A 22,733-nucleotide genomic window follows, 5' to 3' on the forward strand; every position below is an offset into this window, starting at 1 on the left:
TGGTCCTCAAGGCAACAACTTTCTCTGAGCCTCTGGCTATCCAGTCTTAGCAAAGGCCTTGTTGTAGTCCTCACCCCTACAAAAAGACCCTCAGCTTGACTTTGGGTGACAGTGACACACAGAAACTACCTGTCTGTGTTCCCTAAGTGGAGCCAGGTATCTGTCTGTGGCATCATTTAGGTGAATGGCATGTTGCTGTGCCTCCCTCCTTCCCTCCTCCCTCCTCCCTCCTTCCTCCTCCCTCCTCCCTCTTCCCTCCTCCCTCCCCTTCTCTATGCCACTGAACACCAGCATCTCTCTTGACTCCAGAAGTCTCTATCCCCCAGGGACCCTCTAGGATCACATGGGTGGGAAAAGGTCTAGGCTATACCCTTGCCGTCCCTCTTGCAGGCATCGTCTGCCTCGTGGTGACCATCATGTACTGGAGCGGTTGGGAGATGGGTGCCGTGGAGGCCATCTCCCTGTCCATCCTGGTGGGCTCCTCTGTGGATTACTGTGTCCATCTGGTAGAAGGCTACCTGCTGGCTGGGGAGAACCTACCCCCACAGCAGGCTGAGGTAAGCAGCCCTGTGTATGCCTGACCCCTGACTCAGCTCCCACTTTGGCAATGACTGCAGTGTATCAGTCCTCAGCTCTAGGTGCATGAGGTGTCTTTCCAGTTATGAGACCCCTGCCAGAGCTTGCTGTGGAGCTAAGTAGGGGACTGGGGACAGTTTTATTCTAGTTAAATATATTGCTGTGATAAAGTACCCCCCCCAACAAAATGCAGTTCATATGAAGACTTATAGTTCCACTTTGTAGACCATCATTATGGACAGATCAGAGCAAAAGCTTCAGACATCTAACCACATATTTCTTCAGTCTAGAGCAGAGAGAAAGTGAATGCATGCTGCCTTGTTCGCTCACTCGCTCACTCACTCGCTCGCTTGCTCACTCACTGTCTTGTTTGCACTCAGTTTGACTAATCCGCTGCCACACAGTTCACAATCCCCTGCCTAGGGAATGGGACCACCCATGGTAGGCTGTATTTTCCCACATCCACTAACCATCTCCCCACAACCCAACCATTGTGGACAATCCCTCACTGAGATTCTCCCAGATGACTCTAGGTCGTGTCAAGATAACAACTAAAGCTAACTGTCCTCAGTTTCCGGGTCTTTTTTTTTTTTTCCTGGTTTGATGAGAAGACTGATAAAAAAATAAGACTGACTAAAATTAAGTCATCTACACTTTTAATCAGTTTTTAGTTAGAAGGATAGAATAACTCCAGTCACAGCTCCTATTTTTGAGGACCCACTATGCATATAAGCCTATCAGCCTGATGATATGGGAGCCTCTCAGGCAGAGCCAGCCTGGGACAGCAGTATACGCTGCCATGCCCCACAGTCAAGCCCCAGGCCTGCTGTTGGCATGGTGCTCAGCACCTCTCCCTCCCCCTCCCCCTCCCCCTCCCCCTCCCCCTCCCCCTCCCCCTCCCCCTCCCCCTCCCCCTCCCCTCCCCCTCCCCCTCCCCCTCCCCCTCCCCCTCCCCCTCCCCCTCCCTCCCCGTCCCTCTCCCTCCCCCTCCCCTCCCCCTCCTCTCCCCTCCCCTGTCTGTTCCCCCCACCTCAGGATGCCAGTTCTCAGCGCCAGTGGAGGACACTGGAGGCCGTCCGGCATGTGGGCGTGGCTATCGTGTCCAGTGCGCTCACCACCGTCATAGCCACTGTCCCACTCTTCTTCTGCATCATCGCCCCGTTCGCCAAGTTCGGAAAGATCGTGGCACTCAACACGGGTGTGTCCATCCTCTACACGCTCACCGTCAGCACCGCCCTGCTGGGCATCATGGCCCCCGGTTCCTTCACCCGCACCAGGACTTCCTTCCTCAAGGCCCTGGGTGCCGTGCTGCTGGCGGGAGCCCTAGGGCTGGGTGCCTGTCTTGTGCTCCTGCGCAGCGGCTACAAGATACCCCTGCCCAGCGGGGCCACGCTATAGCCCCGTGCTTGCGCCCTGACTCATGCGCCTTGCCCTGCAGCAGGGGATGAGGGGATCTGAGACCCAGGGGCTCTCTGTTTTCTGGCCCAGTTCTAACTGGCTCCACACACAGGCTTCGTGGAACTGGGACCTAGAGCTGTGTGGGCTACACCTTCAGCACAGCTCAGACTGGAAGTAAAGTCAGACACCCCCATTCTTTCTGGGCCCCCTCACTGGAGTCTGCCTGACTCTGGAAGACACTAGCCCTCCTCCTGTACCTGGTCACCACCAAGCAGGTGGCTTCCTGCCAGGCTCTCTTTTCACACTGCTTCAGTGTTCGTGATCTGCTTGGGTGGGCACTTCAGGACCAGCCACTCTGCAGATGTGGAAATTAAGACACCAGGAGGCAGGGACTGCCCTGTGGCTGGATCAGGGCAGAGCCAGAGCTGCCTCTGTAGCACAGGCCTCCCCAGGCCTTTTCAGGAAGAGCACAGCAGATCCAGGACAGGGGGCCCACCCACCCCCGCAGCTCTATGCAGCCAGTGCTTGGTGACCCTGTTGTGGTCCAGGCCAGCAGAGACAGAGGCACTACTTGGGATCATGCATGTCCTAGCCCCAGCCCCAGCCTCCGGGGCACCTCAAAATCTCTCCCTGGAGTTGTGGCTCAACCATCCCTACAGATCCAAACCTCGGCACCCCCACTGACTGAGAGTGGGTGACTGGCGTGTGGTGGGGTGCTGCACTCATGGGGAGGAGCTGGCTGTGCCTGCCACCTGCTCGTGGCAGACAGTCCCTATTAAAGTGAGACAGATCTGCAGACCGCTGCTATTAACACAAACATTTTCAGCCTCACTGGCTCCATCATGTTCTTGAAATTGAAATAACTAAGTGTTCACACGCAGCCTGACACAGAGGGTGGCACGGGACCTGGGTGGACCTGGGTAGAGTGTGTCCAGTACGGGGTTGGGAGCACTTGGGCTCAGTGTGAGGCCAGGGCCGCCCAGTGGGAAGTGGGTGGGGCCCAGGAGATGTTTGTGCCTTTATGAAGCCCAACTGGCCCCACTGTCGGGCATTTTTGAAAGCTTGGCATTGTGATAGCCACCGGATTTCTTCCTGGGCACAGACATGCCTTTTGGGTCTTATAAAGTTAGACAGAGATTGAACAGGATATAGTTCAGGGGTCAGGACAGATCCCTGAGGGTGAGGGAGGGATCCAGGAATGTCTACACACCAGCTCACCTGATCAACGGCAGATGTGAAAGGGAAAGTTGGGTACAAGACAGAGACCACTGTGTCCTTGCCTAGTCATGCCTGCCGTGGCGTGGTGCTCAGTGTTTGTTGAGGGAATATCAAACCTTTAGACTTAGCATCCACAGTGAAGAAATGAATCGATCAGGCGGGTACTGCCTGGCATGTAACACAACAGACTCTCTTCTTGGAGTTGGTATTCATTTCCTGAGGCACCATGATGGCACCACAGATGTCTGCAGCAGAAGACCCTCAGCTCTGACAGCAGGGCTGTTCCCTCTGAGAATCCAAAGAGGGGATCCGGTCCAGGCCCGCTGGCTGCTGGGCATCTGCTGGTCTCCTTGTGTCTGTCATTTCATGTCCGCTTTCCTCTAAGAGGGACATCTGTCGTGCTGGAGTTGGCCCCACCCTAATGACTTCATCTTAACCTGGTTGGCTGTAGAGACTCCGCCCTTCAATAAGCTCCCGTCCATGGGGACTAGGCGTTAGGACTGCAGCATACCAGAGGGGCAGGGTCGTCACACACACAGGAGTCAGCTCAGTTTGAGACAGTTTCTCTGTGTAGCCTTGGCTGTCCTGGAACCCGCTCTGTAGAGCAGGCTGGCCTCAAACTTGAGATCCATCTGCCTCTGTGCTGGGATTAAAGGCACGCATCTCCATGCCAGGCAGGAATCCGCTCTTTTTCTAATAATCAGATGTAGATACAAGGGAGCCAGAGCCTGAGCTGTGGTTTTTCTGGACTCTGAGCCCAACCTGAAGCCCAGGTATATCCTAAAAGATACCCTCAACCACTAGGGTAACCCTTCAGAAAGGCAGACAGTGCTACTGTAGAGTTGGAGGCTGTCGTCAGACCAAAGAGCCTATTCTGGAACTCCTGAAGCAAGTTCTTGGATCTGCCTAACACATTCTTCATTTGTAATGCTGGAGCCCTGGGAGGCTTGCCACTGAGGGAAAAGTCTCAGGAAGCAGGCTGTCTCTGACCCAGGGCCTCAGGATCCCCTTGTGTAGCAGCCACATATACAAGGCTTATGAAACTGACCACAACGTGGAGTGTTGAAAGGTTAGGAGAGTAGGGGAGGGGCCTGGCAGATTGACACATACATATCTCAAGATTGGCGTCTGCAAGGTCTAGTGCTGAGATCTTCCCAATAACGCAGTTTAATGGGGAGCTGTATCATTTGCACGCTGTTCACATGATGCTTGTCGACTCCGGGAGATCTCTGCCTGGCCCGTTTTCTTTTAAAGGCAGACCTCTATCTTTGCAGAGAGCTGTGGGGGTGTAGGAGGGCCAAGAATGGAGGAGATGAACTCAGACTCACTAGCTTCTGTGCAACTCTGTGACCTGTGGGACTCACGTAAGCCTCCAGTTTACAGATGATGAGTCTGGTTATCAGAGAGGGCAAGTGCATGTGCACACTGGCCTCTGGCCACGCTGACTGCCTCCTACAAGGATGGTATTCTTAACACCCTGCCTTCCTTCCTGGAGGCCCTGCATGGTGACAGATACACTTGGTTCCCACCTGGGCCTCCCCAGGGCAGGAACAGGCCTGGGAAAAGGGAGGTGGTAACAGTTTGGATGCCCTTGGGAACTTGGGCCACACAGCTGTCTGCCTCTTTGATTCCCTTCATCTTCTTCGTGAGTGTTGGCACCACCGGGTCCCAGAGGCACCAACTCCCGTGAATAGAAGCTTGACCTTCCTTTGACGCCAATGTGAGTTGCAGTCTTAATGAGCTTCAGTGAGCTTAATGAGATCTCTGTTCACTTGAGCTCAGCAACCAGCCTGGGGACCCCAGGTTGTGCAGGCGTAGGCATGCCAAGGTGACAGTCCTCTGTGTGGAGGAGGAGCTGAGGACATGAGTGGGGTCTGAGTGAGTGAAACCCCTTCACCTACCAAGGACCCCATGGCCCTGCTTCTCCACTGAGACCAGATGTCAGTGGCAGCTGCTTTTAAGAGGTGCCCCTGCCCCCCTTGAAACTCCCCAGTGTCGCTCAAGCAAGTGTCTTTGTCATGTTCTATTAAGGAAGCTGCAGCCAGAGACTTGCTTTTATCCTCACTAGCTGACCACAGCTATGAGATGGACAGGATCATGCCTACGTTCACATCTGCCAAAGGTGCTGTGCTTTGTCCTGGATAGAATGGAGGTACAGAGCATGCTTTTCCAAACAGAGGTCACTCTCTATCTGACTGGTAGATTTTAAAATTTCGTGGTGAAGCTAAGGGAAAGCTGGTCCTCGGGTATCGCCTGTTGGGATGTGTGGTCTGCTCAGCCATGCAGGACTGTTTGTCAGTAGCAGAATTATAGCCACACCTACCTTTGTATTCAACACCCCTGTCCTGCACATTGAAAGGTAACCTTAACCCTGGCAGAGTGCAGAAGGCTTGCGTTGAAGACTAGTCTGGCTTATCCAAGAACCAGAGTCCCACACATCCATCAGCACAGGAACAGGCTACACAGGTCTGTGCTCTGTGGCTGAAAATGAACAAGAGAGCTTCCTTGGTGGGGTGGGGGGTTGGGGGGGGAGAATTGCCGAAGAAGAGAGGAAGGGGGGAAGGTTATAAAACTATGCAGCTTATGTGTTTGAAAACTACCCAAGCAGGGGCTAACCTGTGCTCATTCTTGTTTGTATGTACATTAAATTATTCTGGAGAACAATACAAGGAGAAACCGCAACAGTGGTTACCTGTGTGTGCCAGGCAGGATGGGGAGGCTACTAGGAGGCAGACAGCCATGGAAGAAACCTCCCTCGTACCATAAATCTCTGTGCGCTCAGGTGTCCTGACTGCAGGAATCAATCACGAAGATGATTTTCTTGTAAAGAGAGGGGTGGCTGACACTGGCTTTTTGGGAAACTCACACCAGCAGCAGGAGGAAGGAGAGGAGGAGTCCCCATGAAAGGCCTCAACAAACATGAGCTGACGATTGTTGCATCTGATACCCTTCCAGGAGCTGCTAGTGGCAATGCCAGGTACCCTGCCATCTTCTCCAAGCAAGAACAGGGCTGGAGTTAGAGAGTCTAGAGTGGTCAGATACAGCCCCTGGCCAGGGTATAGATGACCAGGCAAGGAGATTCGCAGATTGGGCAGCCCTGGGTAGCAGATCAGATGGGCTCATTGCCCCCTGCATATTCTCACAATGGCACCTTCCTTCTGCCTCTGCTGGCCTTGTGTCCAAGCATGTCACACATTCTGTCTTTACCTACTTGCTCATCCGTTAAATAGAATAATACCCACCGAGCGTGGCCTTTGTGTTTCAATAAGATGATGTTTGCCCAATCGGTGGCCACAGTAATACCTGTCATCCATGCTCCCTGCTGTCTCTCTTATCAGACAGGTCTCGCCCAACCCAGGGTAGATGGATGTGCTTAGCCTTCCAAAGCTCTTCAGTAAGCAGGAGCTACCCGGCCCGCAGCTGTCCCTCTGACTGGGGTGGAATGTGCTTTCTTGTCCTACCGACAATAAGCCTGCCGGTGGGACCCATGCTGCTCAGTGGGATACAGTAAGCAGACACAGTAAAGTCTTGAAATATTGCTGGTGCTCTGTGTTTCTGTCTTTCTGAGTTAAGGGACATGGTCCCTAACCTTACTGGCTCCAAAAATCTGAGAAGTATGTGGGACCAGCTTGACCCCATGTCTGGCCTGCAGCCGAGCCATGATCAAGCATAGATTAGACTCCCTGCTGACAGTAAATGATTCGTTTTGGAAGACCCTGTGAGCAGGGCTGTTTGTTATACAGCAGTATGGCAGCAATAACTGACTGAAGCACTGCCTGGAGCCTCTAGAGCTAAGGAGAGGGTTCCTGGGGGGTGGGGCGGGGGGGAGGGTCGACAGGCTCTCACCAGATCATGCCTCATTATCATCTATCTGAAGCCACACCCTCTACTTTGGCTCTCCAGCCTCTGTAACCGAACTTCACCGCTAACGGTGCAGTGCTACGACTCACCCCCAGCCTTTCAACAGCTGGTCTCATCTTGAGCATACTGCACTGTGTAGTGCCTTCTTGCCCTGCAGGAGTTGTCTTCCCCTCCGAAGCCTTTGTGGGGACCCCAAATGTGAGTTAGTCACCACAAAGCACCTCGCCTTCCCCTTTTGACGTTTGCAATGGCCTGCTCCTTGGCTGTCTACTCCACTAGATGGGGGGGGGGGGGGGTGCTCCATGCAGGCAAAGGATGGATATCCAAGCTCTTGCATAATGTGTTCCTTGGAGCAGTCGCTGACAGCTTACATCTGACCCTCAAGCAGAAAGCAAAGAAAACCAGACTAAGTCTGGCACGGACTTTTGAAACCTCAAAACCTTCCTCCAGTAATACACCCCCTTTAACAAGACCACACCTCGTACCCCTTCCTAAATATCCTACCAACTGGGAACTAAACATTCAAATATGTAAGCCTGTGGGGACTATTCTCAGTCACCACAGGGGCAGGGCAAGGATTGGGGGTAGGAGGTACCATGGTGTCTTTCCCCCACCCTCCCACCACCCTCTCCCCTTTTTTTTTAAAGTAGAAGCTATATACCACCAGGTTAGCTTCAAACTGCCGATATATCTAAGGACAACCTTGAACTTCTGATCCTCCAGCTCCTGAGTGCTGGGATTAAAGGCTTGAATCACCATGTCCAGCTTCTTGCTTTGACTCCTGAGGGGCTCAAGAATGTTTGAACACTGCTGGATCCTGGAGGCACAACCATTTGGCTCCTAGCTTCAGTGCTTTGACCTTGAACAGACAAAGCGTGCAGGGCTGACCACGGAGACACAGGGTGAAGGTGCCGTCTGCAAGCCAAGCAGAGGGGCCTTGGCCGAGCCAGCCGGCACCCCGTTATTAATGTCTGTGGTTGAAGCTCCATCCTGTGTGATGTTGTCATGACAGAAAGAACACAGCTGATGCCCTAGAAAATGACATCTAGGGCTGGGTAAGGTGGCTCAATGACACAGAAGTGTGAGAACCTGAGTTCAGATTCCCAGACCCCATGTTGTCGGGAGTCTGTGAACTTAACGCTCTACAGAAAGACAAGATAGGGACAGAAAAATCTATAGACACCCATGGGGTAGCTAGCCCAGCATACACAGTGAAGAACAAATGGGGCACCCCATCTCAGTAAGGTGGAATGAGAGTCCCAACATCAGAGGCTGTCCTCTAACTACAAAGGCACCGTGGCACACATGCCAACATTCGCACACATGCACACACACCCTCACACACAGAGAGGGGGGTCGTTTGATGATGAAATCTGAGTATAGACACAGATAGATAAGTGTGGCTATACAGAGACACAATTGCCAGTAAGGTTGAGGGCCAGGGCTGTGTATCTTCATGTCAAAGAACACCTGTAGACTACAAAGCACCTGAACCTGGGGAGAATCAAGGATGGGGTCCACAGGCCTCACCAGGCCATGGGCTGCTGCCAACTTGCTTTCCTGTCTCAGAACTGTAAGTTCGTACATGTCCACTTTTGGTGCACTGGTAGGGCAGCTAGGCAACCAAACCAGCATTCTTTCTGCAGCAGAAGGGATGCTTGCACCTGACCCAGGTCTGGTGGTCAGTCCAGATGGACAAGGAAGTGAAGTCTGTTGGGTCAGATGCCAGTGGAAGGATGCTCTCTATTCATCCTACCTTCAAAGTTGCTGAAAAGTCCTCCACCACAGTAGATTGCAGATTCAGATTCTGAGGGAGAGATGAAGGCTCCCTGTGGTTCTCAATCAACCACTCCTAGGGCTTCATCTGTTGAACAGGGCAAGGATACACCCCACACAGTGTTGTTGCAGACAGGTCTCAGTAGGGCGTGTGACACAGAGGCCACCGCACAGTGATTTGTCGGAGTCAGTATTTTTCTTTTAAGCAAAAATCTTTATTCAAGCTTTAACTGTAATTTCCACAACAGTGCTGGCATGGAGCAGAAACTCAGAGACTAATGAATTCCAACTGGCTTGGCATCGAGGTCTCTGCCTGCCCACCGGGGCCCACCTGATGCTATCTCCTATCCGCAGGTGCCCAGTCCACAGGAAGAAAGACGCCTCTGGTGGCAACAGCCTCATTCCTAAGACGGCTGCTGTGGAAAACCCGCAGGCCATCAGCCAGTCTGAGCTCTCTCGTCACAGGAATCTGCCTCCCGGTCCAGACAGAGGCAGTGACCCCTAGTGAGTGGAGCACCACGCCTGCCACTCTGAAGCAGGCAGAGGCAGCTGAGAGGCGGGTCAGCCCTGCTCTACTCTACCCTCCTGGCTGAGCTGTCACTAGTATGGAGGCAGAGGCATGTGGCAGGCTTGCAAGCGCTCGCCAGAATCCCTTTCCTGCCCTAATTATTTCAAACACTCAAAGGCTCTCGAGTAGCTGCAGGTCACAAGTTCAAAAGCACAAGAAAGATGGCCAAGTTTCGTGTCAGAGTAGAGCCAGGGGAGCGGTGACACCCATGCTCACGTGGCCAGCCCCAAAACCCAACTCACGAAATGAAACTCTGGTGTGACATTCAACTAAATTAACAATTTATAGATAACTCACAATGCTCATATCATTAAGCAAATGCACTTTAAATTGATTTCAAATTAGTGGGCTAATGGTTTCCCTCAGGACCAGTCTCCTCCAGCCCCCAGCATGGTGTTTCTAATAAGAGGTAGGTGTGTGATAACAGCCTCTTTATTCCATAATTGAACTCGAGGTCACATCCAAGGGCCCTATTGATCCTCACAGAGAGGGAAAGTGCTGACAGCGACCATCCTTGGGCCAGTGGGGCTAGCCAGGCCACAGAGACTCCTGCCGTCGCTGCAGATTTGAAATCGTTTCCTGTATGGCCTGCAGGTAACCTGGATGGCTGACAGGAAAGTTAAATACCCTTGAGACAGAGGCTTTCCAAACCCAGATTCAGAACATTCCAAGATGTGTGGAGAATCTACAGGGCCCTCCAATGTAGAGAATTCACATGGAGACCTCACCTCGGGGTAAGTACTACATTCTTCCATGGCTCCTTCTCGGCCTCTCCCGGAGCCATGCAAGTCCTTTAACTCTCACCTCAGCCCAGCCAAGAGCTTCATGGATGTCACCTAAGAGTGCAAAGTAAGAACACTGCTGGCCCAGCCCTGGGTGAACATCGCACAGCACAAACATTGCCTGTCTCCACTACTGCTGCTGAAGGCTCCGTCAGCATCTTCTGCACCATCTCAAGAGAATGTGGGAGCTTCGCTTTATTCTGTACTAGCCTTTTAGATATTTTGAATTCAGAGATCTTTTCTCCAAAGAGTAAGAGAGGCCAGGGGAGTGGGAGGAGAAGCAGCAGAGATGGAGACAGGGGGCCAGAGGAAAGGAAGGGGGAGAGAGAGGCCAGAAACCCAAAGAAGAAAAGGAAGGAGTAGAGAGAAGGAGACAGACATAAGACACACAGACACTGGGATACACAGACGAGATTGACAGCAGCAGCAGGAAGAGCAGAGACATGCAGACAGACACACAGATATACACATACACGTATACAGATATATACACCTATGGCATAACACATAGACCAGGACTTCCCAACCTTCCTAATGTTGTGACCCTTTAACACAGGTCCTCACGACCCCCAAACATAAAATTATTTCATTGCTACTTCATAACTATAATTTTGATACTGCTATGAATCACAATATAAATATCTGATATGCAGCCTTTGTGGGAGTTGCAACCAAGGTTGAGGACCACTGATATAGACATAGCACACAGACATATGCACATACATAGACCTATGAACACTCACAGACATATACACTTACACACACACACATAAACACACATATATATATATATATATGTACACATATATATGTATGTATACACAGAGACATACATAGACAGATTGGTTTCACAGAAAAGTAACTACATAATTGAAAACCTCATGACTCCAAAGTCAGAATGTATAGTCATCAGGATAAAGGGGACAGGACCTTCACAGATGGATCAATGTTGAGGACAGTGTTAAATGTTCCATGTGTGTCCTTGCAATTATTGCACTAAACTCAGAGGCTGGATGATGGCTTAGTAAGAGCACTTGCAAGCATGAGGACAAGACTTGAAAGCTGGTCATGGTCTCATGCACACCTGCCACCCCAGTGCTGGTGGGGTCTGGAGTGGAGACGAGACAGGAGGAACGTGGGCTTGACGGCTGACAGCCAAGCTCCAGGTTCAGTGACAGACTTTATCTCAAGGGAAGGTGATGGAAACTGATAGAATGAGATGCTGAATGTCTGCCTCTGTGGTCTTTGTGTGCACACAAATGGATGTGGGAATGCACACACACACTTTACTAAACCCAATGCAACAGTAGTTGATATATTACCCATGGATCTCATAAGACTTGGAGAGAACTGAAAACAGAAGTTAAAATGCTTGCTTACTTCTCTGCCTTTGTCCCCATCTTGTTTTGGGAACATGAAGCCCCCTGCAGATTTTAAGTTGTCCTTTGAGTGTTCAGGCGGCTGTGGAGGTGAAGACCAAGCTCTGCTTGGCTGGATTCTTCTCTCAGTCAAGGTCTAGCCCAGGATGTGGAAGATGACAAGAGGGTCATTCACTCTGAGCCATGTATCATCTCATTCAGATTCCATTACAGACCAGGTCATGTCAGTGAGAGAAGGAAGGTTCATGGAGAATGTCTCTGTCCCAGGGAAATCATCTAATCGATATTGATCAGTAAAGTGCCCCAGAAAACTCCCAGGCCACAATTATCCAGACAGAGACTTCAGAACATCTTCTCCCCTGGTCAGGAGATGCGGGAAAGGCAAAGCCAGAGAGGAGGAATTAATTTTTTAATGACTGTAAATCAATGTGACCAATTTGAAAACAAATGTCTGTGCCATGACCCAGCCATCACAGTCCTGAATACATATCTGGCACATCTGTGTGTTCTTCTCATCCAAAAGAATGCACAAAAACGCACTTGAGAGGCAGAGGCAGGTGGATTTCTGAGTTCGAGGCCAGCCTGGTCTACAGAGTGAGTTACAGGACAGCCAGGTCTACACATAGAAACCTTGTCTCAAAACAAACAAACAAACAAACAAAAAAAGAATGCACAAAAACGTTCTTAATTCTCTTCCAAAAGGCTCAAACTGGAGACAACCCGGCTGTCTATCAATGATGGCGCAAATGAATTACTGTATGCTTATCACACAAGAAAGTGCTTTACAGCAACAAAAATAAACACTGGTATACAACATACCAGAACTGAAGATCGAAGGAAGGTAGCAAAGCTGGGTGTGACCACACAGTGCTCAGGGCAAGGCCCTGGCCCAGTAGAAAATGGAATGGGGTGTTTCAGCACGTCGGACAGAGGTCATCTTGTGATGGCCCCCGGGCACGATTATTCAGCACTGTGGACAGCGACCCCGCTCATTGTCTGGCTGTGGAAACCGGCCAGGTCAAGTTTGCAGAGAGCAGTCTTCCACTATTTGCTATTTACACGCGGCGCTGCTGTTTCCAGCTTTTTATAACAAATTAAACTCTGACAGTGTTGAAAATGTATGTATAATGAGAAGATTGTCTTGGAAAACACCCAAATCTACCTCCCACCGCCGTCTTCTTCCTCCAGTCCAGGTCTCTCCCTAGGCTCCTGCTTGTCAGAAAATGTTCTGGTAAATTGTATTCCTTGTAGCTGGAACTATCAGAGTACACGCAAAAAAGAGCAGGACCCTTAGGGCTCACCTTATTTCCCCAAACCTATACTCAAGAATACTTCCTGGGAGAGTGAAAGGAGAGGCTGTTTTAGAACTTTCCTTTAAACTTTGACAGTGGGCTGAAAATGGCTCTGTGGTTAACAGCACATACATAATGATCTTGCTGAGAACCTAAGTTCGGTTTCCAGCACCTACATCCTGCAGCTCAGAACCTCCTGTAATTCCACTTCCAGGGAATCCAACACCCTCTTCTGGATCCTGATGGTACACACACACACACACACACACACACGCAGACACACACACGCAGACACACACACGCAGACACACACACAGTGCACGTAAATTCATGTGGGTGCATGTGTGTTCACACAAACACAATGCATGCAGGTGCACAGATACATACCATCAACTCACACACTGAACTCTTTCTTAACCAATGTTTTTCATTTTTATTTTTATGTATATGTGTCTTTTGCCTGCGTGAATGTTTGTGTACCTCATGTATGTAGTGCCCAGAGAGAACAGAAGAGGGTATCAGAACCCCTGGAACTGGAATTACAGATGGTTATTAGCTGCCATGTGTGTGGGTACTGGGAATTGACCCTAGTTCCTCTGGAAGAGAAGCCAGGGCTCTTACCCACTGAGGAATCCCTCCAGCCCCAACACATTGGACTCCTATTAAAAGTCTACTGTGTGCTAGGCACTGGAAATACAGCAGCTAGCCAACAAGCCAATGGGCTCTCCTATTCTCCAGAAGTTTACTTCTAGGAAGGGCAGAAACATGAACACAAGCAAAAGCTGGAATCATTTCCATTTGTGGAAATTAAAAACGTAAGTGTCTTGGGTGGGAGTCACTGTTTGGATAACCAGAGACAGCTATGAGAGGGTGACATCTGAGATGAGATCTGACCAATGAGAAGAGCCAGAAGTGTGGAAATCTGGCCAAAATGCATCCAAAAGAAGGGTACGGCCATCAGGAGGAGGCCGAGGTGGACACAAATGTGGTGCAAGCAGAATAAGGGAAGACGGTCTTTAGGAATGGGCAGGATGAAGGGAAAGCATGGAAGAAGTAAGGCTGGGAACATGGAAGCAGACTGGGATGTGGTGGGCTTGAAGGCCAGATGAAAAGAAAGGCCAGGCAGAGCCATTACATCTCTCTTTGGGGTCCTTTCTCTGAGGAGAGTGCCTCACCACAGCCAGTGGAAAGTGTGGGATGCCAATGTGGAGACCACCTGCTATCACTCAGTCTAAAGTGTTTTCTGCACCAGCACAGGGCCTGAGTTCAATCCCTAGGCCCACATGGAAAAAGCTTAACATGTACATGCTATCCCAGCACTGGGGAAGCAAAGACACATAGACCCCGGTGACCTGCCAGTTGACCAATGTAGCCTGGCAACCTACAGGCCAGTGAGAACCCCTGTCTTATAAAACAAGGTGAAGGGGCTGGGGAGATGGCTCCAGGTTTGAGCACTTGCTGCTCTTGCAAAGGACCCAAGTTCAGTCCCCAACATTCAGTCGGGTGGCTTGCAACCCTCTGTAACTCCAGCTACAGAGAATCTGATTCCCTCTTTTGGCCTTTGTGGATGCCCCACACATATGGCATCCATTCACACCCACCGCACACTCATGCACACACTTGTGCACGAACACACATATACAGACAAGGCATAAGTAAAAAAAATTTAAATCTTTTTTTAAATGTGAAAAACACTAGCCTCTCCAGGCACGCACAGCACCTACACACACATAATCGCATACAAAATAAAACATGGGTACCGCTTTGCAGCCACAGGATTGGGCAAACCACAGTTGGCAAGCCTATGCCAACTCTAAAACAAGGGACTTGTTTGAACCTTGTGACCCTCTGGGAGGAGCTAAAGAGAGGGATAGGAGGAGTAGGAGAGGAAGAGGAGGAGCTAGGAGAGAGAGACAGACCAAGAGAGGGGAACATGGAGGCTGATGTTCACTTGTCTGTAGCAGTCAAAGGTAGTTGGTATATCTAGGTTGGGTATTGGGTTACACTTCTGATTGTATGGGCACCTTGTTATTGATCTTTACCAAATATATAAGCCTCTGGATAATCTAAGCATTAGAGTCTCATCTGTACCGAGCCCGTGTGGTTGGCGGGATAGCCTGGGCAATGCCCAGCCTTGCAGAGACAGTGTGGAAGATTGGCAGAGCCATCTCCCACGCTGGCATCTTGTGGGTGGCAGGGCTGGTGTTTCTGGCTGGCCATTTCTAGCTGTGGCATGCACGTGACCTCTGGCCATGTGGTTGAGCTAGGCAGAGACGCTGCAGGCTAGACAGTCAGCTTGACCAGCGATTGCTTTTTTAAAATAATTACTACAACATGACCCTCCAGCTGCAGCATCTGTAAATCTGTAAATGGCTCCTATGTTCTGCCTATAATTGGCTTTCACACCCCCGTGTCTCTTGGGGTCCTAAAACTCTCAAGTATAAGTTATATGTTCTATGCCCTCTCACTATCACGGATTGGATGCAAAATGTCTATGTTTAATCACTTGGTCCTCAGCCAGTGCCATGGTTTAGGAGGTCATAGGATTTTCAGGATGTGCGGCTTAGCTGTAGGAAGTTTATCTCTGGACTGGGCCTGAAGGTTGACAGCCAAGTCCCACTTTGCATCCTGTCTCTACTTCCTGATCCACCAAGATATGAACAAGCGATCTCACATTCTAGATGCCATGACAGACAGCCGCTCCATGGCTGTCTCCCCCGTCATAACGGAGAACCAAAATAATACTTCCATCCTTGTCAGAGGCAAGGTTGCAGAGACAAGAAAACTAATTAACAGGGTTTTCTAGAACACTGTTTTACAGGCAGGGACAATGAGTCCTAGAGGCCATATGCAAACGTTCCCAAGATTTCTGCTGCTTCAGCTACACGGCGCTGAATGACGACAGTCCATTATAGCTTGCCCAGTCACACTGAAGTGGAGGACACTGACAGTCTCCCTGGCTCACTCTCCAGATGTCCTCTTCCTCCCCTCCCCCAGTTCCTCCCAGTCCTTTTCAGGTCCTGGCTGGCCTGAAGAGTCCTAGCCATCACCAGCAGTCATGACAGGCTGGGAAGCTGTCCCTGCCCCAGGCATAGCATTGTTTCTTCCGAGACCATCCCCAGAGCTGCCCACACAGGCCTCTCCTCTGTAACTGTTGTCTTGGCTCATTAGCTAGGGGAAGAGGAGGAGGACTGTGGGTTTTCCTGAGAGTACTCATTCCGAATGTGTTCCCTGCCAGGCTCCTGGGTCTGGAAGGATGGTGTTTGTTATGGAAATCAGCACACGCCCATACATATAAATCTACCACAGATCATGTTACCGGTTCAGTTCTTCCCGAGCTGCACTAGAGGAGGCAGAGTCAATGTGGGGCTGCAGACACGGAGGTCTCCATCTCTGAAATGACACGACATGAATGACATGAAGAGCCCAGGTCACCAAGGGTCAGGTTCTTAAGAGTTTGCTGTGTGCCTTGTACTGTAATTCAGTTGTACTTCTGGTCTCATTTAAAATTTTTGTTTGGGGAACTGGTGAGCTGGCTCAGTGGTTAAGAGTACTGACTGCTTTTCCGAAGGTCATGTGTTCAAATCCCAGCAACCACATACATGGTGGCTCACAACTATCCGTAATGAGATCTGATGCCCTTTTATGGGGTGTCTGAAGACAGCTATAATGTACTTACATATAATAAATAAATAAATAAATAAATAAATAAACAAACAAACTTTGGGCCAGAGTGGGTGGGGCTGGAGTGAAAGGGAGAAGGGAAGGGGGACAATTTTTATTTGTGTGTGTATGTGTGTATCTGTGGAGAGCAGAAGAAGGAATCAGATCCCCTGAAGCTGGGGGTACAGGTGGTTGTAAGCAGTTCATCAGGTGGTTGTAAAGCCTATGGTAGTTAGTTTTATGTCAACTTGATACCAGCTATATTTGAAGAGAAGGAACCACAGTTGAAAAAAAATAGCCTCACAGATTGGCCAGTAGGCAACCCATGGTCATGGGTGCTATAAGAAGGCAGGCTGAGCAAGCCATGGGGAGCAAGCCAGTAAGCAACACCCTCCACGGCCTTTGATTCAATTCCTTCCTCAAGGTCCCTGCTTTGTTTGGGTTCCTGTCCTGACTTCCCTACATGATGAACTACAAACCATAAGCTGAAAACCCTCCCTTTCCTCCCCAAGTTGCTTTTGGTGGTGGTGTTTTATCACAGCAGTAGAAACTAAGGCAGAAACCAAACTCTGGTCTTTTGGAAGAGCAGCAGGTGCTCTTAACAGCTGAGCCCTCTCTCAAGCCCCGGCAAGCGTGTGAAGAGGACACATATGTGTGCAAGCATGTGTGTGTGTGTGTGTGTGTGTGTGTGTGTGTGTGTGAAGGAGATACAGAGAGAGAGAGAGAGAGAGAGAGAGAGAGAGAGAGAGAGAGAGAGAGAGAGAGAGAGAACACATAAGAATGTAGAGACCAGGGACAACCACAGGTATCATTACTTAGGTGCCATCTCTCCCCCAAACCTGGTTTTTGTTTTGTTTTGTTTTGTTTTGTTTTTGTTTTTTTAAGACAGGGTCTCTTACTGCCCTGGGACTTGCCACATAGACTAGGCTAGCTAGCTTGAGTCCCAGAGACTCTCATGTTTCTGCCTTCCCACTACTGGGATTTTTAAGTACCCAGCTTTTTTTTTTTTTTTTTTTAAATAACATGGTTTCTAAGGATCAAACACAAGTTCTTATGTTTATGTTTGCAAGGCAAGCACTTTACCAACTGAGCCATCTCCCTAGCCCCAACTGCAACATAAAGTCACATTGGAGAGAGGAAGGCATGGGGTGATTATGCCCTGTGGGTGAGGCCTCCCCGAAACCATCCCTATGTCATTTCTCCCCTGAATGATGCTGTGCTTCCTCTCTTCAGAGATGGCTTGGTGGCACAGTCTCTTTGCTCCCTGCTCAACCGTTAAGAATTATTGTGCAGTGGGCATGGTTCCAGGACAGCCAGAGCTACAGAGACCCTGTCTCAGAAAAAGAAAGAGAAAAAGGGAGAGACAGAGAGAGAGAGAGAGAGGGAGAGACAGAGAGAGAGACAGAGAGAGAGAGGAAAAGAAATATCACTGTGACTGTTACCAGGCAAAGTACTACCTGGAGGGTCAGATAGTGTACATCTGTCTGTCCAGCTTTCAGGCCTACATATCCTACATATCTGCTGTGCATCACCGTGCCATGGGCATTCCAGAAGGTCACGAGCAGGCCAGACTCACTTTTCAAGACCATTTCTCTCCTAACTTAAGGGGCCACTTGAACCATATGTCCATCCCTAATCATGGCATCACTGCCAGTGGACTGGGTGGCGTGACCAACAGACACAGACAAAGAAACTACTCCTTGGGTTGACAGAAGGGTACCCTGTAGTGATCACCACACCAAGCTTTCCAGAAGTATGTGAGCCCGAGATGGAGCCCATCCCTTCTGCCCCATGTGCTTTTCTTAACATGTGACAGGGATATGCTACAGAACAGATTGGTAGCTAACCTTATACTGGCCTGGACTAAAATAGCTGGGGGTATTGGTACCCTCAGAAGATGGGTAGTACAGAGTAACTTTGCAAGACAGCAATGGGCAGGGATTTGTTCCCCATTCTTCTAGAAACAGTCTTCAAACACTTAGCCCAGCAAGTCATGTTGCATCTGAGGTATAAGAAGTGAGAAAAAGGATTTTCTATCCTTGGTCTAAGTGGAACCCAGTAGTAAGGGTGAAGCATATTCTCTCTCTCTCTCTCTCTCTCTCTCTCTCTCCCTCACTCACTCCTTCCTTCCTTCCCATGCCCCTCCCTTCTTCCTTCTTCCCTCCCTCCCTCCCTTTTTCTCTTTCCTCTATGTCTTCTCCCTTCCCTCACACCATCACCCTCTCCAAGCCTCTTTTGATGGAGTCTCCTGTATCCCATGCTGGCCTCAAACTCACTGTGGAGCCTTAAACTTCTTAAACTTCCTGCCTCTAACTCTCTAGTGCTGTAATTAGTCTTGTGCTGCCCACCATGTTTGCAGGGCTAGGGAATCAACCCCAGGGTCTCCTGCACACTAGGCAAGAACTCTACCCACTGAGCCATAACTCCAGCCCCTTTTCTTTATCGCTTTCTTTTTTCTCTTTATTTATTTATTTATTTATTTATTTATTTATTTATTTATTAAAACTTTGCCTTACCAAGTTCTGCAGATGAGCCAAGAAGCCCTGGCCTGGAGCTATCCTTCCCTCCAGGGCCATAACACTTGGTTTGTCCCTCCATGGTCAGATTGTTAACTTTCACCCGGGAAGGCTATGCAGAAACACAGACTACACACTGGATACCAGCCTTGCTATCTGGTTGGCTTGGTGGAAGGTTAAAGCACTGAAAGTCTTCTCTGAACATTCCTTTGTCATTAGCTGGGTGACCTGGACACTCTAAGCATGCTTTCTCTGAGTAATCTCTGCTCCCTACCCAAGTCCAACTCAGTCCCCTGAGCTGTACCACACCACTGGCATCAGCTGAGTCCCCTCTTATCCTACAGATCAACATCATTTATTCTTGAAGCACCTGCTGCCCAACTCCCCATGTCCTATCTCCTGTGCCCACCCCACCCCCAGCCACCTGGCCCTGAGTGAGAATTCTCAGTCCCTCCCCTGCTCTGAGCTCCTCTCTTCCTTCATGGCTCCAGAGATCCTGCAGCTGGGACTCCCCTCCCCCTTTCTCCAGCCGGCTCTGCTTCTGTGTCCTCTGCTTCCCACTCTTCAGTCTACAAAACAAACAGAGCTGCTCTGCCCCACAGCACTGCCCTACCCTCCTTCAGCAGGGTGGCCTCTGGGTCAACCCTACTGCACTCCACCAGCTGCCAGCTGCACAGCCTCTGGCACCCTGTCATCTCTGCTCTGTCTCCCTGTCCTGTCTGAAAAAGAAATACAACATAAAGTCCATCTGGCTGGCTATGAAGATCGCAAGATTACCCAAGTGAAGAATCGCATGTGGCTTGTGATATCAGTGAGTCCCCTGCCTTCCAGCTCCTGCTTCAACTAGAAATCCCCAGCGACCAGGACAGCTTTCATTGATGGCCATGGCTCCTCTGCTTTCAGGACCACTCACAAAGAGAAAGGACAGTCACTTAAAAGGCAATAAATTATGCAGTCAAACAATCTACCAGGATTATTGAGTTTTGTTAAGAGTACAGAGTCTGCCTGGGCAGCTCATCTTAGAAAGCGCATCTGCAGGCGTGGATTTGTCTGAAGCCAATTAGATTTGCTTTTCTATAGCTGCAGGGAAGGTGGAGCATTTGTCCTGTATCTTATCTCACCGAAATGTGTTTATAGAAGTTGTACAGAAACAACACACCTGGACCAAGTGAAAAAAAAAAATCCCTTAGGCAGCACGGATGGGAGGCAGGAGGATGGACGCCATCTGAAGAGGTCAAATCTTACACTACAGAAGCAGAAGAGGAGAGCTTGGAGATGTGGCTCAATGGGTAGCGCTCTTGAAGCCCTGGGTTCCAGCAACAGTACCATGTAAACTAGGCATAGAGCTGCATGCCCGTGATTCCTCTACTTGGGAGATGGAGGGAAGAAGGCCAGAAACTCAAGGTTGTCCATCCTCGGCTACATAGTGAGTTCGGAGTCAGCTTGAGCTATGCAACCTTGTTTCAAAAAAAAAAAGATTAGAATTAGATAAATAAATAAAATTGAAAGAGCAAACTGGGTTTCATCCCTAACCAGAGAAGAAGACAATGAAAAACAGATGAGGGAGAAGGAAGAAGAAAAGGGGAAGAGGGGAGGAAGGTGAGAAATCCTTTGCAAATAAATAGTCATAACAGCACTCGTGGTAAAAGTCCCTAAGCACTTGAACCCCCAGTGTCAATCTGGAATACAGCTAGGTGACAGAGCACTTGTCTTACATTCATGAGTCCTAATTCTCTGGACTACAGTCATGCATACATGCACACACATGCACATACACACATACGTGCACACATGCATGGACACACATGCACCTACATGCACACATGCAAACATACTTAAGCATACATGCACGCACATATGCATACACACAGGCAAACGTATATGCACACATACACAAAATTCCATCAACCGGACAAACAAGACGCAGACTAGCCACACAGTGGGTTATTATTCAACAGGAAAAAAAAAAAAAAGGAATATGTCGTTGATACCTGGCACAATGCAGGTGAGCAGGCTGAAACTGGACACTGGGACAACATGCCGTGTTTATATGAAATGTCTAGAATGAGAAAAAGCCAGGGAGGCAAAAAGGGTCCGTGGTTGTCAGGGGCCTCTGGGTGGGTGGTGAAAATCGAATGCTGAGGGAACTGGGGCTTCTTCAAGGGAGGCTCCGAAAGCGGCATAGCTGTTGAGCGAGGGACTATCACACAGCAAAGTCCCTATCTTAGAGCGGAGAAGCACACCTGAGCCCCACTGGTTCATTCTCTCCCTCCAAGGTGGGTCAGGGAGAGGCAGGCATCCTGGGTCTCCCCTCCCAAGCCGGGGTGGTAGTGCTGTACTCAAGTACTCCACCAACCAGCCTGTACACTCACATCCATAGCACAGAGGTGAAGACGAAAGCATGAGGGAGCTGGCTGAGTGCTCTGCAGGAAGCTCGGTCCTGGGGAGCGTAGGTCGGGGGCAAGAACCACCCCTCCCAGAGGACCTGCGTGCAGAGAAGCTGGTCCTGAGAAGGTGCTGCCCAGAGAGGGGGCTTCTGGGCCAAGCTTTCTGGGAGCCCCAGCCTGGGTCAGTGCTTTCCAGCATAGTCTGACAATTGATCAAGTAGGGATCCCACCCAAACCTAGGAGCATTGCTCTATAGTCTGGGGACCCAGGAATCCACAGCACCCCCCACCCCAGGTAGGTCAACTGTTTTCTGTTGTGGAGACACACATCAGGAAAAGACAAGGACAGGCACCCTGGAGGGGTCCAAATCACTGGGCTAAGAAATCTGAGACTCAGGAATCTACCTCCCCTGCCCCCCTCTTCTGCAATGTCCTGAGAGGGACTAAGCATTCAGGGGAGCCCATTCTTTGCCTCCCCAGAGGCTGCTGCAGGCAGCTTTGTTGTGCCTGCTGCTGCGTGGTCCAGTGAAGAGCAGCACCCAGCTCCTCCCTCCCAGAGCTCCTCTGAGGGTCCCCAGAACACTGGAGTGTCTGTTTACGGTTCATTATCTACTTGACAGAGAAGCTCCCAGATCGAGAGACATAAAAAGGAAATGTCAGGGCTGGACCACTGCACAGCCATCAGAAATGAAGATAAAGCCACCTGCAGGGAAGGAGGGCTGACAGCAGGGACCGTAGCTCCCGCTGGGGGTGCAGCTGTGCAGGTGGCTGATGACCACAGCTCAGGCAGATTTTCAGACACACTCTGCCCATCTCTGCTGCTAGCTCTTCCAGCTCCCCTCGGCTCCTCATGCCTGCTCTGATCACTGCCCCCATCCTGGAAAAGACCACGGTGTCCAGCAGTACTGTCTAAGGCAGGAGTTCTCAACCTTCCTAATGCTGCAACCCTTTAATACACGTCCTCATGTTGTGGTGACCCTCGATCATAAAATTATTTCATTGCTACTCCATAATTTGATACTGTTATAAATCATAACGTAAATATCTGTGTTTTCTGGTGGTCTTAGGTGACCCTTGTGAAGGGGTCATTTGGCACTCAGAGGGGTCATGACCCACAAGAGATGCCTAAGACAACAAACAGCCCCACGTTCACCATGTGACATATTATGTGGCCATTAAAAATGGCGTCTGTGGAGACTTTTCCTCGAGTGAGAAAACAGGGTAAGAGAGAAAACAAAATTCGGGATGAAAGCGAGAACATGAATCCTGTAAATAGGAAAAGAGTAGCAATGCCACGGTAAATCTCTGTGATCCCAGC

General features: G+C 50.0%; 1 protein-coding gene across 2 annotated transcripts in view; it reads left to right on the forward strand.

Annotated features, from left to right (window-relative positions):
* The window catches only part of Disp3 (dispatched RND transporter family member 3), a 50,081-nt gene extending 47,276 nt beyond the window's left edge, over window positions 1–2,805 (forward strand). For both annotated transcript variants that reach the window (XM_034504157.2, XM_076933748.1), the window contains 2 exons: window positions 391–557; window positions 1,612–2,805. In XM_034504157.2, coding sequence (XP_034360048.1) covers window positions 391–557; window positions 1,612–1,974 — 530 coding nt within the window. In that variant the 3' untranslated portion in view covers window positions 1,975–2,805. The remainder of the gene's footprint in view (window positions 1–390; window positions 558–1,611) is intronic.
* The last annotated feature ends 19,928 nt before the right edge of the window (window positions 2,806–22,733 follow it).

This window comes from Arvicanthis niloticus, chromosome 5 (genome assembly GCF_011762505.2).
Source record: "Arvicanthis niloticus isolate mArvNil1 chromosome 5, mArvNil1.pat.X, whole genome shotgun sequence".
In the NCBI taxonomy this organism is placed as follows: Eukaryota; Metazoa; Chordata; class Mammalia; order Rodentia; family Muridae; genus Arvicanthis; species Arvicanthis niloticus.